Here is an 18,519-nt window from a genome sequence, read left to right as displayed (position 1 = left end):
AGAGAGATCCATCCAAACTGCTCTCATGCTGCTGGTGTACTGGAAGAAAATGTACAAGACATAATGGACTGTAAAGGACAGTGAGAAACATTATCAAGGGCCATCGACTTTGAAAATGTGCCGTTGGGAGGACGAACTGAAACACTATCTGAAGAAGAACATGAAGAAACGCCTGAAGGATGAGTGCCGGGAGGGAGGAGGGTGGGTAACCGTGCCCGTAATTGATTTAGGTTTATTCCCCAAAACTTATTTGGGGTTTCAGGTTGATTGTGGAGGTCTGCACACAACGAAATAAATAGTAATTTAGACTAAGAATGCAATGAGAAACCAATCTGTCATTAGCACAAGTGATGAGAATAGTTAATACTAGAAATATAAGATGAATATACTGTATGCCAACGTAAATCTACATTCTGCCAGTATTGGTGTGTGCTAAGTTACTTACTTACTGACTTTATTGTCCCGATGGGGAAAGGTTGTTGCAGTGTCATGTACACGTTTAAAGTGGCGTTTAAATACAAAACAAAATGGACAATACAACTTTCATAACAGTTACATACCAATAAAACATTTCGAAAAAAAAGAGTAGCCCGCTGGCCTTACTGAGTCGATAGGAACATTAGCCCGAGCTATTTAGGAGGGATATCACACATGGCACACACAATTGTCTAGTTGTGTTTTTCCTGCTGAGGGGTGTCCTATACCTGCGCCCAGAGGGGAGTAGTTCAAAGTCCGGCTCCAGGGGGTGGCTTGGGTCTAAAATGATTTTGTGAGCCTTGCGGAGGGCCCTGACCTTAAAGATCTCATCCAGGCCTGTCTGTTTGACTCCAAGTACCTTGCTTGCTGTGGTGATAATCCTTCTCAGCATATTTCTCTGGCTGACAATGGCACTGCCAAACCAACAAATAACAGATGTTGCAGAGGTAGGTGTTGTACACTTCCTGAAGTCTATGCACATTTCTTTGGTCTTGTTGGTATTGAGGACCAAGTGTGATTCCTCACACCACTCTACAAAGTCATCTAGAACCGGGCCATGATGTTCCTCGTCATCATACAACAGGCTGATCAAGGCAGTGTCATCAGCAAACTTAACAAGGTGTCTGTCAGAATGGGAACTAGTACAACTATTAGTGTACAAGATGTACAGGAGTGGGGACAAAACACATCCCTGAGGAGAGCCTGTATTGGTATTGCGTATGTCCGACACGTGGGGACCTATTTTGACACGCTGTGAGCGTTGGCTCAGGAAGTCCAACAGCCACAAAACCAGCCCCCCATCTAAGGAGAAGTCCCGAATGAGTCTCTGTGCCAGAATGTAAGGCTGGATGGTGTTGAAGGCAGAAGAAAAGTCAACAAACAGAACCCTGACATGGGATTTGGCACCCTCTAGATGTCTATAGACCATGTTAAGGAGGGTAAGAATGGCATCATCAACTCCTCTGCTAGGCTGATAGGCAAACTGAAATGGGTCGAGAAGCTTCTGGGTGACGCTGAGAATATGACTTTTCACAAGTTTCTCAGGGCATTTCATTACTAAGGATGTCAAGGCGACAGGGCGGTAGTCATTTAGCACAGAGGGATTAGATGCTTTAGGAATTGGTATAATTATTGAGTTTTTCCACAATACACAAGTGAGGATTGGAAAATGTCTGTAAAAACACCAGCCAATTGTTCAGCACAGTGCTTTAAGACATGCCCACTTATCTTGTCTGGGCCTGGGCTTTTGTATGTGTTACATCCCCTGAACAACTTTAAAACAGACTGTTTTACAACTCTCTCAAACATTTGTAATGATGCTTCCATTTGTTTTACCTCCGATACAAAGTTGTCTGATTCAAATCTTGAGAGGAAAACATTCAGTTCATTAGCCATGTTCTGGCCCTCATATCTCCCAAGGTCAGCACTGGTTTTTCCCTCTGTCTATGTGGGGGGCACTAGCCATGGATTTAATCCCTTGCCAGGCTACCCTTCCGTTTCCTGAGGAGAGGGTCCTCTCCACCCTTTGCTCGAATGCCTCCTTGTCCTCCAGTATCTGTCTTTTGATCTCATGTTGTACATCTCTTAAAGCCTGTCTATCACCCTCAGCATAAACCGATCTCACGTTGTATATCTCTTAAAGCCTGTCTATCACCCTCAGCATAAACTGATCTCACGTTGTATATCTCTTAAAGCCTGTCTATCACCCTCAGCATAAACTGATCTCACGTTGTATATCTCTTAAAGCCTCTCTATCACCCTCAGTATAAACTGATCTCACGTTGTACATCTCTTAAAGCCTGTCTATCACCCTCAGTATAAACTGATCTCACGTTGTACATCTCTTAAAGCCTGTCTATCACCCTCAGTATAAACTGATCTCACATTGTATATCTCTTAAAGCCTGTCTATCACCCTCAGCATAAACTGCCTTCTTCCTATCATGTAGTGATTTTAGATGTTTTGATACACAAGGCTTATTGTTAGGGAAGATTTTACAGGTTTTAGTAGGCACAACTGACTCAACACAGACGTTTACATAGTCTGAAACAACATCTGTGAGTTCATCAAGATCAGAGCTGCTGTCCTCAAATACCTCCCACACAGTACAGTCAAAACACCCCTGGAGACTATATACCTCCCACATAGTACAGTCAAAACACCCCTGGAGACTAAATACCTCCCACATAGTACAGTCAAAACACCCCTGGAGACCAAATACCTCCCACATAGTACAGTCAAAACACCCCTGGAGACCAAATACCTCCCACATAGTACAGTCAAAACACGCCTGGAGACCAAATACCTCCCACATAGTACAGTCAAAACACCCCTGGAGACCAAATACCTCCCACATAGTACAGTCAAAACACCCCTGGAGACCAAATACCTCCCACATAGTACAGTCAAAACACCCCTGGAGGCCAAATACCTCCCACATAGTACAGTCAAAACACTCCTGGAGACCAAATACCTCCCACATAGTACAGTCAAAACACCCCTGGAGACCAAATACCTCCCACATAGTACAGTCAAAACACACCTGGAGACCAAATACCTCCCACATAGTACAGTCAAAACACCCCTGGAGACAAGTGATACTGTTGTCATTCCAGATCTGGACAGTTTTAACTGTGGGTTAAAACCTCTCCAGCAGCCGACAGTAGGTTGGCCTGAGGTAGACCACATTGTGGTCTGATGTCCCCAGGGGAGGTCTGGTGGTGGCAGAAAACGCATTTGGTATTGTCCCATAGCACAAGTCAAGAGTCCTATTTTTCCTAGTGTGCCTTTTCACATATTGGTGGTATGTGCGCAGGGCTTTGTGCAAGGTACAGTTGTTAAAATGCCCTACAATAAATTGGGGTGAGTCATGGATTCCAGTTTCTGTGACAGATTATAAATAACCTCTGATGCCTTTGTTATATTAGCTTTAGGTTGAATGTACACAACGGTAACAAACAATTGGGGGGAACAGTAGGGTCGCAGTGACACAGAAAGCAGTTAAATGTCAGGGGTACAGAGTCTCTCTCTCTTACCAGGATCGATTTACACCACTGGTCCCTGACAAGCAGGCAGACGCCCCCGCTGTGAAATTTCCCTGTGATGGTCAGATCACGGTCCGCTCTGACCAGAGTGAAGCCGGCCGGCTCCACTTCTCTGTCCGGGACTCTGTCATCCAGCCAAGTCTCAGTAAATGCCAGCAAACAGGCCTCCCAATATTCGTGTTGGACGCGCAGATTTGCTGACAGCTCATCCGCTTTCCCCCTCAGTGACTTGGCATTAATCAGCAAGGTGGTGGGAAGTTTGTTCTTTAATTTTTTAAGTTGAGGGTCTTAAATTAAAGTGATAGAACCAACGTGAAGCACTAAGGACTAAATTTGGGTTGAATAATTGATCAATAGTTATAATTATGATTTGGAAAGGCGAGGCTTCTAGAGACAGAGCTATGCCCCTAAATTGTGAGGAGAGACACTAGAGTGTAGCTTGTGCTAACCTTGCCCCAATCTCATTCTTATCAAGGTTGGTGTGAAACCGTTATAACATGTGTTCTCTCTCTCTTCCCTGTGCAAGTCAATATGTGATCCGTTTCAGGAAACTAGTCGAATGCCGCAGGTCACTACTTCACAGGTGAGTCGTTTGAAAGTAAACTTTATTTTTTTAACAAAAAAGCAGAAATGCCTTCTCGAACATGTGAACTTTTATGTGCATAAATAGCAAACTTGTATGCCATCTGTAAATACTAATAGAATTGTTAAATTACGAGCCTAGTTGGTTAAGCCACAGAAAAAGTCAGCAAACTTTCCGCTAGCCATGATTGGCTGAGATAATGAGTGGGCTGGACATGCAGAGAGATGAGTTTGGATTGGTCTGCCATACAGCACGCTTCTGTCTATTTGAGCTGGTCAGTATGTGTAGGGTAATCCTGTCTAGCGTAGGCTTTAAAAAAAATGTATCGCATATTAAAACTTAACAAAAGACTCCAGTATGCAGTATCCATTTCAATAGAACGTCACTGCAACAACCAGAGCGCAGAATAACTGATGAATTTATATAACACAGGTTGAATATGGCCGGTAAACGTCTGCAAAAATGTGTATTTAAATTGTTACCAAGAGCACAGTTAGTCACCAACGTTCTGGATAACATGAAAACAGACTAACCAGCTCTGCTAGGGAGAGTAAAATGGTCAGAGTTTGGGTGGGGGCTAAAGCTTAAGATGATTCTGATGACATTGCACACGGTCCGTGTGAACCAGCGTGACTTGACACAACAACGGGCCAAGTCAGGACCTTCACTTCCCGATCACAGGCCACACCAAGTTTGCCCCCGACTGGTGCTTCGGCCTCATCAAGCAGCACTTCAGAAAGACCAGAGTGAACACTTTGTCTGAGATTGCTGGTGTTGTGAAGGACAGCACTGTGACAGGGGTCAACATCCCACAGCTGGTTGGACTGGAGGATGGTACGGTGCTGGTAGAAAGGTATGGCTGGCAACAACACCTGACTCCGTACTTCAGGCCGCTGCCACATTTTAAGCAGTACCAGCACTTCAGGTGAATATAATTGTCATTGCATTGCATGAAGTTATTCCTCTTATCTAAACTTGGGAGGTGAATTGATGTTGTGCAAGGTTGTAATGTCTTCTCAATTTTTGTTATTTCCTGTTTTACAGCTTCGATGCTCTGGAGCCTGGTGTTGTCGCCACCAAGGAGCGTTCAGACTCAGTCAGGACCAGGTTTCAGCTGCTGCGGAACGCTGACATCCTTCCTCCCATAGATGGTCTGCTTGTATAAGCACCACCTTGACTGGACACAGCTAGACAAATGTACACTACTGTTCAAAGGTTTGGGGTCACTTAGAAATGTTCTTGTTTTTGAAAGAAAAGCACTTTTGTCCATTAAAATAACATCAAATTGATCAGAAATACAGTGTAGACATTGTTAATGTTATAAATGACTAGTGTAGCTGGAAACGGCAGATTTTTTATGGAATATCTACATAGGGGTACAGAGGCCCATTATCAGCAACCATCACTCCTGTGTTCCAATGGCACGTTGTGTTAGCTAATCCAAGCTTATCATTTTAAAAGGCTAATTGATCATTAGAAAAACCTTTCGCAATTATGTTAGCACAGCTGAAAACTGTTGTGCTGATTTAAAGAAGCAATAAAACTGGCCTTTTTAGACTAGTTGAGTATCTGGAGCATCAGCATTTGTGGGTTCGATCTCGTACAACGCTGTGTACTACTCCCTTCACAGAACAGCGCAAACTGGCAATAACCAGAATAGAAAAGGGAGTGGGAGGCCCCGGTGTACAATTGAGCAAGAGGACAAGTACATTAGAGTGTCTAGTTTGAGAAACAGACGCCTCACAAGTCCTCAACTGGCATCTTCATTAAATAGACTCAGCAAAACACCATCTCAACGTCAACAGTGAAGAGGCGACTCTGGGATGTTGGCCTTCTAGGCAGAGTTCCTCTGTTCAGTGTCTGTGTTTTTTTGCCCATCTTAATCTTTTCTTTTTATTGGTCTAAGATATGGCTTTTTCTTTGCAACTCTGCCAAGAAGGCCAGCATCCCGGAATCGCTTCTTAACTGTTGACGCTGAGACTGGTGTTTTGCGGGTACTATTTAATGAAGCTGCCATTTGAGGACTTGTGAGGTGTCTGCTATCAAACTAGTGTTGAAGGAGTTCCCACATATGCTGTGCACTTGTTGGCTGCTTTTCCTTCACTCTGCGGTCCAACTCATTCCAAACCATCTCAATTGGGTTGAGGTCAGGAGATGGTGGAGGCCAGGTCATCTGATGCAGCACTCCATCACTTTCCTTCTTGGTCAAATAGCCCTTACACAGCCTGGAGGTGTGTTGGGTCATTGTCCTGTTGAAAAACAAATGATAGTCCCACTAAGCTCAAACTAGATGGGATCCTCTATCACTGCAAAATGCAGCCATGCTGGTTAAGTGTGAATTCGAAATAAATCACAGACAGTGTCACCAGCAAAGCTGCCCCACACCATCACACCTCCTCCTCCATGCTTCACGGTGGGAACCACACATGCAGAGATCATCTGTTCATCTACTCTGCATCTCACAGACATGGTGCTTGGAACCAGAAATCTCAAATTTGGACTCATCAGACCAAAGGACAGATTTCCACCGGTCTAATGTCCATTGCTCGTGTTTCTTGGCACAAGCAAGTCTCTTCTTCTTATTGGTGTCCTTTAGTAGTGGTTTCTTTGCAGCAATTCGACCATGAAGGCCTCATTCACGCAGTCTCCTCTGAACAGTTGATGTTGAGATGTGTCTGTTACTTGAACTCTGTGAAGCATTTATTTGGGCTGCAATCTGTGGTGCAGTTAACTCTAATAAACTTATCCTCTGCAGCAGAGGTAACTCTGGGTCTTCCTTTCCAGTGGCGGTCCTCATTAGAGCCAGTTTCAGCATAGAATTTGATGGTTTTTGCGACAGCACTTTTAAGAAACCTTCAAAGTTCTTGAAATGTTTCAGAATGACTGACCTTCATGTCTTAAAGTAATGATGGACTGTCGTTTCTCTTTGATTATTTGAGCTGTTCTTGCCGTAATATAGACTTGGTCTTTTCCCAAATAGGGTTATCTTCTGTACACCACCCCTACCTTGTCACAACACAACTGATTGGCTCAAATACATTAAGAAGGAAAGAAATTCCACAAATTAACTTTTAACAAGGCACTCATGTTAATTGAAATGCATTCCAGGTGACTACCTCATGAAGCTGGTTGAGAGAATGCCAAGAGTGTGCAATGCTGTTTTCAAAAAACTTTGACTGGTACTGTATATACTAGGCGGTGTCAGAGGAAGGACCAAAAAATAGTTTAAGACTCCAGTCACCCAAGTCATAGACTGTTCTCTCTACTACTGCACGGCAAGCGGTACCGGAGTGCCAAGTCTAGGTTCAAAAGGCTCCTTAACAGCTTCTACCCCCAAGCCATGAGACTGCTGAACAATTAATCAACTGGCCACCCGGTCTATTTGCATTGCCCCCCCCAAATTACCTTGACTAACCTGTACCCCCGCACATTGACTCGGTACCGGTACCCCCTGTATATAGCCTCATTATTGTTATTTTATTGTCTCACTTTTTATTAGATTTTTTTACTTTAGTTTATTTTGTAATTTCTTTACTCTATTTTCTTAAAACTGCATTGTTGGTTAAGGTCTTGTAAGTAAGCATTTCACGGTAAAGTCTACTAAAAGATACCAAAAACAATATAGTCCAATCACCGTAAGCTAAATATGATGTGGAAAGGGGGATACCTAGTCAGTACGGAGAATTAAGTAAAACCACAAGTCCAAATCCCTATCTCCATCCATGGGTTATTTAGGAGAGGGACAATTTTTGCTAGCTAGCTAACTAGCCAACGGAGGACACCAGCACAACGAGATGCAACAAATCAAGGTTGTTAGGAGAGGAGAGACGTCAATTCCAAGCTGGCTTCCCTTAACTCTTTTTTTTTGGTGCGCCAGGACCATTCACAGTTGAGCTCACTCAGTTTAGCTCAACGCTGATTGGGTATTATTTTATACTTTTTTTGTCAAGGGATCCCAAATGCTTGCTGGCTTCCCTTGCATTAAATTCTATGGGCGACAACAATGTCATACTCATTTGGACCAGACAGCATTATTTTATGTATATTTTATATTTATCTTGGTACATTTTTTAGGGGAAGCCTGGCTTCACTTGGCATCCATGAATACACACCCCTGGAAGCCAATGAAGCGACAGTGATGAGGTCACTGACAGAGCTGGTATGGTACTGAGAAATAGTTGATACAGACAGGCCAGTGACATTGGTGACAGAGTTTTCATATTCCAACAACAAATGCCCTTGGTGGTGCATGTAACTGCACACCGGAACACCGGAGTCATATTGCTACTATGATGGATATTTTGCATCCGCCTCACATAGTATGATTGCCTACAGTTCGTTTAGAAGGAATATATATCTCCAATTGGAATCACCCTGGTCAATCTATCTGCTGTGTGAGATAGATACTGTAGGTCTGTGGGCAGACTTCAGGCAGAGAGGACACAGCAGGAGCCAGTGTGGCCAAACATCTAATTGACATTGGTGTTATAGTCCTCTGAAACAAACACACGTTTATCACTGACCGAAGCAGAGACCCCAAAAGATCATTTCATTAATCAAAAAGAGAATGAGTGAATGAAGCTGACAAAATGTTTCTCCCTTCTGTCTTTGAGAGAGAACAGCTCGGTGGCAGCTAATTAGCAAAATAGTTGAGTGAAGAGACTGTTTAAATGAGAGTTTAAGACACGCCGCTCTCTCTGCCACCGCATCTCTCTGTGGTTTAATTAAAGTGCCCTTTGAGTGGCCCCTGGTCGGGAAAATATACTTTTCTCTGTAAATGGCTATATGGGGAGGAAGAGAGAGAGAGAGACACACACACACATATACACACAAAGAGCCACCTCTTCCTTTGATGAGTCATTTGGGGTCTGTCACTGAAGACCTCATTTGCTTTTACTTGTTGACAGAAAAGAGACGATTACCTCTCTCTCTTTTGCTCTCTCACTTTTTCTCTCTCGCTGTCTGGATACACGCATACACAGACAAAGTACCCCTCACACAAAACTTTGCAGGCTCACCAATAACCTGCACAAATGCAGTTTGACAGACAGAGTAGCTCAAAGTGCAGTTGGTAATGACACTTTAAAACACAGGGTGTTGTTCTTATAGTAAACACAACAAATGTGGTAGCAATTATCAAGGAGGTAGAATGTGTAAATGCGTTCAGCTAGGGAAAGCGTACCCATTAAGCCCACTTCGATCTTTGGATAATAATTTAATTTTTGTTTTTTTGTTTATGTTCTGCTGTTTAAGGTTTCAACTAATTTCAACATTTGGTTGTGATGCAGTGCCTTCAGAAAGTATCCACACCCCTTGACTTTTTCAAAATGTTGTTGTGTTGCAGCCTAATTAAAAATGTATTAAATTGAGATGTTGTGTCACTGGCCTACACACAATACCCCATAATGTAAAATAGGATTTATGTTTTTTGACGTTTTACAAATTAATTAAAAATGAAAAGATAAAATATCTTTAGTCAATAGTATTCAACCACTTATGGCAAACCTAAATAAGTTCAGGAGTAAAAATGTGCTTAACAAGTCACATAATAAGTTGCATTGACTCTGTGTGCAATAATAGTGTTTAAAATTATTTTTGAATGACTACCTAAGTGCCCCACACATACAATTATCTGTAAGGCCCTTCAGTCGAGCAGTGAATTTCAAACACAGATTCAATCACAAAGACCAGGGAGTTTTTCCAATGCCTCGCAAAGAAGGGCACCTATTGGTAGATGGGTAAAAATAAAAAGCATACATTGAATATCCCTTTGAGCATGGTGAAGTTATTAATTACACTTTGGATTGTGTATCAATACACTCAGTCACTACAAAGATACAGTTGTCCTTCTTACTCAGTTGCCGGAGAGGAAGGAAACTGCTCACCATGAGGCCAATGGTGACTTTAAAACAGTTACAGAGTTTAATGGATGTGATAGGAGAAAACAGAGGATGGATCAACAACATTGTAGTTACTCCACAATACTAACCTAAATGACAGAGTGAAAAGAAGGAAGCCTGTAAAGAATAAAAATATTCCAAAACATACATCTATTTTGTAATAATGCATTCAAGTAAAACTGCAAAGAATGTGGCAAAGAAATGAACTTCATGCCATGAATACAAAATGTTATATTTGGCAAAAATCCAACACAACACATCACTGAGTACCACTCTTTCATATTTTCAAGCATAGTGGTGGCTGCATCATGTTATGGGTATGCTTGTCATTGACAAGGACTAGGGATTTTTTTAATGATAAAAAGAAACGGAATAGAGCTGAGTACAGGCAAAATCCTAGAGGAAAACCTGGATCACCGTGAGAAAAATGATAAAGTAAAATAAAGTAAAACACAAGGCTAAATGTATACTGGAGTTGCTTACCATGAGAGGCCTAGTTACAGTTTTGATTTAAAACCTTTAAACTCAATATTAAGGTGTTCCTTATGTTTGGTATACTTAGTGCATATTGACTCAGGGGCTGTCAATGCCAAGTGTGTGCAAATCTATCATCAAGGCAAAGGGTGGCTACTTTGAATAATCTAAAATATATTTAGATTTGTTTAACACTTTTTGGGTTACTACATGATTCCATATGTGTTATTTCAGAGTTTTGATGTCTTCACTATTATTCTACAATGTAGAAAATAGTAAAAATAAAGGATTTTTTTTGGTTCAGATTTAAATGGATTAAAACACATAAAAACTACTGCTAGGCATATTGTGCATCTAGCCATGGTGCCTTTACCAAGATTAGCAACAATTAGAAACCTCTGTACTCTCTCCAAGACGTTTGGAGTGGACAGGTAGTCGTTGATGCTGAGAGAGAATACTGTAAGACCAGGGTTGAGGAATATCAGGGATAGAAAACCTACAAGTGGTGGATAAAAATGCAAACAAACGAGGGACAAGAAGATGACTACTCATGCACTTTTGGGTGGGGGCATTGTGATATTGTTGTCTTTCATTCATCCAGGTGATTCCGTTTTTTGGTCCACCACCTGTACCTTTTATAATACACACTAGAGAGGGAGATTTGAATATGTCTTCAGATTGGCTTCAGAAAGACAAGTTGAACTAATCAACAACAATAGCAGTACAGCAAATGTGAATCAGCTTTCAGATAATTAATTGAAAGTTGTTTGCGTTTTGGCCTTTGTTGCATGGCTTATTATCGAGAGCGCCAGTGTGGGTGCAGGTTTGTGTTCTAACCAAGCAATAACACACCTGATTCAACTAATCATGTCTTGATTGAAGTCTATGATTAGTTGATTAGTTGAATCAGGTGTGTACTGGTCGGCAAGAACAAAAGTCTAAGTCCACATTGATCTCTGTGGATACCCCCTGTTATGAGTGCTACTGTCATGATGAATAGTAATGATCAGTTTATTTGAAAAACTTTAGGCTAGATTAATAGAATCTAATTTTACATAAGAAATGTCCGTTTGTAAGTTTTGAACATTTGGAAATGAATTAAAATTGATTATTTAAGAGGCGGGGGCTTATGTGGAACACCCATGGGCTTAAAGGGTACACTCGGTAACGATTAAGCCCAGCCTGGACTTGTCTTATTAAAACATGTTGTAAGTAAAGTCAATAAACTTCACGAGAGAGATTCATCTTTCAGTTTATATCCACTTTTCTTACAAAAAATTAGGGCAGTATCTGTTAGAAATGTCTAAACTTAGATTTTGGTGGGCTTAATAGGGTACACTTGCTCTACTCTGAACAACAAAGCATTTGAGTGGACTGTGGGAACAGACACAGAAACACAAACAAGTTGAGCCGATCACTTTATTTGATCTGCTTTTATCAAAGACAATGCCCAGAAACATAAAATATGAACATTTCTTCATGGTGGACAATAATCATATTCTTCGTTAATCATCATCTTCATCAATTCTATCATCATCATACGTAAATAATCGTTGTTTGTAATCTTTTATAGTGTAGTTGTCAATTTTCATTTTTCTTTCAAATTCAAAAACATTAAAATAACATTTTAAAAAGGACATGGACAACAGAAAATGAGTAAGACACAGTTAAGTGAGTCTGGACTGGAGTGTACAGTTTTCTGCATGTAGCCTTCTGCATATACAGTATTCTGCATATACAGTATTCTGCATATATAGTATTCTGCATATACAGTATTCTGCATATACAGCTCTCTATTATGCATGTAGTATTCTGTATGTACAGTATTCTGCATCTAGTATTCTGCATATACAGTATTCTGCATATACAGCTCTCTATTATGCATGTAGTATTCTGTATGTACAGTATTCTGCATCTAGTATTCTGCATATACAGTATTCTGAATGTGGTATTCTGCATATACAGTATTCTACATGTAGTATTCTGCATATACAGTATTCTGAATGTGGTATTCTGCATATACAGTTTTCTCTATTATGTACAGTATGTAGTATTCTGCATGTGCAGTATCTGCATGGCAAGGCCTGGGTCCTTATGGCTCTGACGTCACTTTGACACTAACAAAAACAGAGACACGTGGAGAGAAGAAGTACAGAAGCCATTTTCCTTAGTAGGCACCCTTATTTGGACTCACACACACACCCCGCACACATGCTTGAACGCTCACACACACGCACACTCTCGCACACACCAACGACAACAACTAAAAACATTAAAATCACTTATCCAAAAGCACAATATGGCGGGTGAAAAATGAATAGAGGGTGGGCCAGAAAAAATGCATGAGTTGGCATAAGTTGAAATGGAGTGAGTGAAGAAAGGAGTGAAAGGAGGAGAGGAAGCAGGGGCAGGAAGAAAAGAGGGAAGAAAACAATTGGCTACAACCAATGTCCACAAGAAGAGAAGAGAACAGCACAGGAGGAGAGGAGAAAGTCAAGAGTTTGTTTGTTGGCTCTTACAGTTCACAATTAGTTCTCTTTGTAGTTATTTTTTCAGTCATCATTCTGAGGTTTCTCAGTTATTTCAACTATTATTTAAATAAAGAGCTCTGATTGGGCGATCCCTTCATCATTCCACCGGAGTGCTATCATTTGTTTATTCCTTATTTTCGTTTTTTCTTTCATTTCTTTGCTAATTGTAGTCTTTTATTTACCCCCCTGACGGAGGGAGTCACTGGAGGGTCCTAGTCCTGGAGGGTCAGGTTGGTGAGGAGTAAATCAGATACCCTGTAGTTACTCCGCATGCCGCATTTCACAAACGCGCACACACACACACTCATACTCACACACACTTCAACTGACCAAGACCCACACTCATTCAAAGTGCTTTCTCCTTCGTCCCCTCTCTCGGGCTAAAGGTCCACGTTTTCGCTCATAAGTTAGCAGCGTCTGTCTGCGCAGCAGTCTGTATCTCAGTCTATCTCTACTGATTCAGCATCTTATCTGCCTCGGGGTACGTAGGATACTTTACGGTCTCGATCTTCTCTTTCACCTTGTAGGACGGGTAGAGGCCGGTGCGGCCCGTCTTGCGGTTGATGCCCTTGGAGTTGCCGTCCCAGTGGTTCCCCGCCACCCCGATCAGGTCGCCTGGCTCTAGGGGGATGTCGTCGGAGCTCCGGGGCTGGTGGGCGTACACGGCTAGCTGGTTGTGGGCGTTCTGGCCCCCGAAGTAGTAGATGTCATCCAGGGAGTGGAAGTGAGATGAGGCGTCAGGATGGAGGGTCTGCATGATCTCATAGGCCACACGGCACACCTGGAGCAAGAACACAACACAATATACAGGACAGTATGACAAATGGAACACAGAGGCTAATATACAGTGCATTCGGAAAGTATTCAGACCCCTCTACTTTTCCCACATTTTGTTACGTTACAGACTTATTCTAAAATGGATCAAATTCCTTTTTTCCCTCATCGATTTACACACAATACCCCATAATGACAAAGAGAAAACAGGTGTTTAGAAATACCTTAGTTACATAAGTATTCAGACGCTTTACTATGAGACTCAGAGATGCAGTTAATTGCCGATTTTTGAGGTTGGTAACTAATTAACTCATCCTCTGCAGCAGAGGTAATTCTGGATCTTCCTTTCCTGTGGCGGTCCTCATTAGAGCCAGTTTCATCATAGCGCTTGATGGTTTTTGTGACTGCACTTGAAGAAACATTCATAGTTCTAGAAGTTTTCCGGATTGACTGACCTTCATGTCTTAAAGTAATGATGGATTGTCATTTCTCTTTGCTTATTTGAGCTGTTCTTTCCATAATATGGACTTGATATTTTACCAAATAGGGCTATCTTCTGTATACCAACCCTACCTTTTCACAACACAACTGATTGGCTCAAATGCATTAAGAAGGAAAGGAATTCCAAATGAACTTTTAACAAGGCACACCTGTTAATTGAAATGCATTCCAGGTGATTACCTCATGAAGCTGGTTGAGAGAATGCCAAGAGTGTGCAAAGCTGTCATCAAGGCAAAGGGTGGCTACTTTGAAGAAACTCAAATATAAAATATATTTTGATTTGTTTAACACTGTTTTGGTTACTACATGATTCCATATGTGTCATTTCATAGTTTTGATGTCTTCACTATTATTCTACAATGTAGAAAATAGTTAAAAAAAACAAAACAAAAAATGGAATGAGTAGGGGTGTCCAAACTTTTGACTGGTACTGTATATATACACACACTGAGTGCACAAAACATTAGGAACACCTGCTCTTTCCATGACATAGACTGACTAGGTGAATCCAGGTGAAAGCTATGATTCCTTATTGAAGTCTTAAATCCACTTCAATCAGTGTAGATAAAAGGGAGGAGACGGGTTAAAGAAGCATATTTAAGCCCTGAGACATGTATTGTGCATGTGTGCCATTCAGCGGGTGAATGGGCAAGACAAAAGATTTAAGTGCCTTTGAACGGGGTGTGGTAGTAGGTGCCAGGCGCACCGGTTTGAGTAGAGTCCATGCACTGATGAATTGAGGCTAATAATAATACATTCCATTGAGCAGACAATTTTATCCAAAGCGACTTACAGTCATGCGTGCATAGATTTTACGTACGGGTGGTCCCGGGAATCAAACCCACCATCCTGGCATTGCAAGAGTCATGCTCTACCAACTGAGATACATAGGACCTATGGTTCTATGGTGGTGATTATGGGTAGGACCTTGTGACCTGACCAGGAAAAGGCAGTAGTTTTGGTACAGTATCACTCAAATGCTTATTACTTAGGTCTTACTATTGTATGGGCCTTCCCAAAGTAAGGTTTTGAGGAAGAGAGTGAGGAGGAGAAAGGGGAGGAGGAGGAAGAGGAGTAGGTAAGGTAAGAGGTGAAAGGTCACCTGTGAGGAGAAGGTGCAGACCAGGAAGTTGGTCTGGGACAGGAAGTGAATATCTAGGATGACTCCTCTCAGAGAGTTCTCGGTGTAGCGGTTATGTAGCCCCGCAGACCACGAGATGGAGTTATCACTGATGAACTCGTAGTCTGGGTACCTGAGACACACACAGAGACAGAGGCAGTCAGAGAGATAAAGGATTGTACAGATGTCAAAGTGCATACGGCATTCATTCTTTGTCTTCTCAGTACTTTGGGCACACATCAAATACAGCTTCTCGTCATCACAAACAGGTCCAGAATACCACAAGGCAGTCCTGCAGACACACACACCCACACTGCCGGCGGCACGTAGACACACACACACACACAAACACACACACACACACACACACACACACACACACACACACACACACACACACACACACACACACACACACACACACACACACACACACACACACACACACACACACACACACACACACACACACACACACACACACACACACACACACACACACACACACACACACACACACACACAGACACACACAGACCCACACGTACACACAGAAACACACGCACACACAGCCAGGCATACGCACTTAGCCTTGGCCTCCTGTAGTAGTGAGGGGTCGTCAGTGGCCAAGTAGACTCTCTTCTTGTCCACCAGCATGCGCCTGGCTAGGTGTTGGAAGTGGTCCTCTACATGTACCATGTACTCCTCTATAGGGTGGAAGGCTGCCTCTGTCCCCACCTTGTCTGTCCGTCTCACATGGACCCTACAGGACAGGACATATAGGGAAGATGGTGAGAGGAGTTAGGGGAGTGTGTGGGGTGTGTGTCTGTCTGTGCGCGTGTCTAAGAATGTGTGTATGTGTGTCTGTCTGCATGTCTCTACAGGTGTGTGTGTGTGTGTGTGTGTGTGTGTGTGTGAGTGATTATGTGTGTGTGAAGCAGAGCGCTCCTCTCCTAGAGTGAAGGTCATGGTGCTGTCTAGTGATGGATGGCAGAGTGGGTTGTTTGGAGAGTGGCTGGAGCACGCAGCACTCTCCCTCTGATTCTCTTTAGCTCTCTGCGTCTAGCTCGCTCCCTCTCTCCAGCTCTCTCCCCCTCTCTCTCTCTCGCCATCTCCCTTCGCATTCTCTCCCCCTTCGATTTCTCCTCTCTCTCTCTCTCTCTCTCTCTCTCTCTCTCTCTCTCTCTCTCTCTCAAATTAAAATAAAATTGTATTTGTCACATGCTTCGTGAATAACAGGTGTAGACTAAAAGTGAAATGCTTGCTTACAATGCAGAGAGAAAAATAAAATAATAAAATAATACTAAAACAAGGAATAAATACACAATGAGTAATGATAACTTGGCTATATACATGTGCAGGGGTTCAAAGTAATTGAGGTAGATATGTACAGTGTCTTCGGAACGTATTCAGACCCCTTAACTTTTTCTACATTTTGTTACGTTACAGCCTTATTCTACAAAGGATTAAATAAAACAATTTCCTCAGCAATCTACACACAATACCCCATAATGATAAACCAAAAAACAGGTTTTTTGTTAGCAAATGTATTAAAAACCAAAAAAAGGTATTTACATAAGTATTTCAGACCCTTTGCTATGAGACTCGAAATTGAGCTCAGGTGCATCCTGTTTCCATTGATCATCCTTGAGATGTTTCTACAACTTGTTTGGAGTCCACCTGTGGTAAATTCAATTGATTGGACATGAGTTGAAAAGGCACACACCTGTCTATATAAGGTCCCACAGTTGACAGTGTATGTCAGAGCAAAAACCAAGCCTTTAGGTCGAAGGAATTATTCGTAGAGCTCCGAGACAGGATTGTGTCGAGACACAGATCTGGGGAGGGGTACCAAAACATTTCTGCAGCATTGAAGGTCCCTAAGAACACAGTGGCCTTAATCACTCATAAATTAAACAAGTTTGGAACCACCAAGACTCTTCCTAGAGCTGGCCAAATTGAGGGAGAAGGGCCTGGTCAGTGAGGTGACCAAGAACCCGATGGTCACTGACAGAGCTCTAGAGTTACGCTGTGGAGATGGGAGAACCTTCCAGAAGGACAACCATCTCTGCAGCACACCACCAATATTTTTACATTTTTAATTTCACCTTTATTTAACCAGGTAGGCCAGTTGAGAACAAGTTCTCATTTACAACTGCGACCTGGACAAGATAAAGCAAAGCAGTGCGACAAAAACAACAACACAGTTACGTAGAGCTCCGAGACAGGATTGTGTCGAGACACAGATCTGGGGAAGGGTACCAAAAAATGTCTTCAGCATTGAAGGTCCCCAAGAACACAGTGGCCTCCATCATTCTTAAATGGAAGAAGTTTGCAACCACCAAGACTCTTCCTAGAGCTGGCCGCCCGGCCAAACCGAGCAATCGGGGGAGAAGGGTCTTGATTAGGGAGGTGAACAGGAACCTGATGGTCACTCTGACAGAGCTCTAGAGTTCCTCTGTGTAGATGGGAAAACCATCTCTGCAGCACTCCACCAATCAGGCCTTTATGGTAGAGTGGTCAGACGGAAGCCACACCTCAGTTAAAGGCACATGACAGCCTGCTTGGAGTTTGCCAAAAGGCACATAAAGATTCTCAGACCATGAGAAACATTATTATCTGGTCTGATGAAACCTGTGTTGTGACAAGGTAGGGGTGATATACAGAAAATAGCCCTATTTGGTAAAAGACAAAGTCCATATTATGGCAAGAACAGCTCAAATAAGCAAAGAGAAATGACAGTCCATCATTACTTTAAGACATGAAGGTCAGTCAATCCGGAAAATGTAAAGAACTTTGAAAGTTTCTTAAAAGTGCTGTCGCAAAAACCATCAAGCGCTATGATTAAACTGGCTCTCATGAGGACTGCCACAGGAAAGGAAGACCCAGAGTTACCTATGCTACAGAGGATGTTCCTTAGAGTTACCAGCCTCAGAAATTGCAGCCCAAATAAATGCTTCACAGAGCTCAAGTAACAGACACATCTCAACATCAACTGTTCAGAGGAGAACGCGTGAATCAGGCCTTCATGGTCGAATTGCTGCAAAGAAACAACTACTAAAGGACACCAGTAAGAAGAAGAGACTTGCTTCAGCCAAGAAACACGAGCAATGCA

At 42.3% G+C, this 18,519-nt stretch overlaps 1 protein-coding gene across 2 annotated transcripts in view; it reads right to left on the bottom strand.

Annotated features, from left to right (window-relative positions):
• Positions 1–11,883: 11,883 nt before the first annotated feature.
• The window catches only part of LOC139553272 (alpha-(1,6)-fucosyltransferase), a 118,313-nt gene continuing 111,677 nt past the window's right edge, over positions 11,884–18,519 (bottom strand). For both annotated transcript variants that reach the window (XM_071365418.1, XM_071365417.1), the window contains 3 exons: positions 15,991–16,167; positions 15,387–15,537; positions 11,884–13,790 (listed from right to left, as the gene is read on the bottom strand). In XM_071365418.1, coding sequence (XP_071221519.1) covers positions 13,461–13,790; positions 15,387–15,537; positions 15,991–16,167 — 658 coding nt within the window. In that variant the 3' untranslated portion in view covers positions 11,884–13,460. The remainder of the gene's footprint in view (positions 13,791–15,386; positions 15,538–15,990; positions 16,168–18,519) is intronic.

This window comes from Salvelinus alpinus, chromosome 25 (genome assembly GCF_045679555.1).
Source record: "Salvelinus alpinus chromosome 25, SLU_Salpinus.1, whole genome shotgun sequence".
Lineage (NCBI taxonomy): Eukaryota > Metazoa > Chordata > Actinopteri > Salmoniformes > Salmonidae > Salvelinus > Salvelinus alpinus.
Note: the sequence above shows the minus strand (reverse complement) of the source record. Positions and strands in the feature narration are given on the sequence as shown.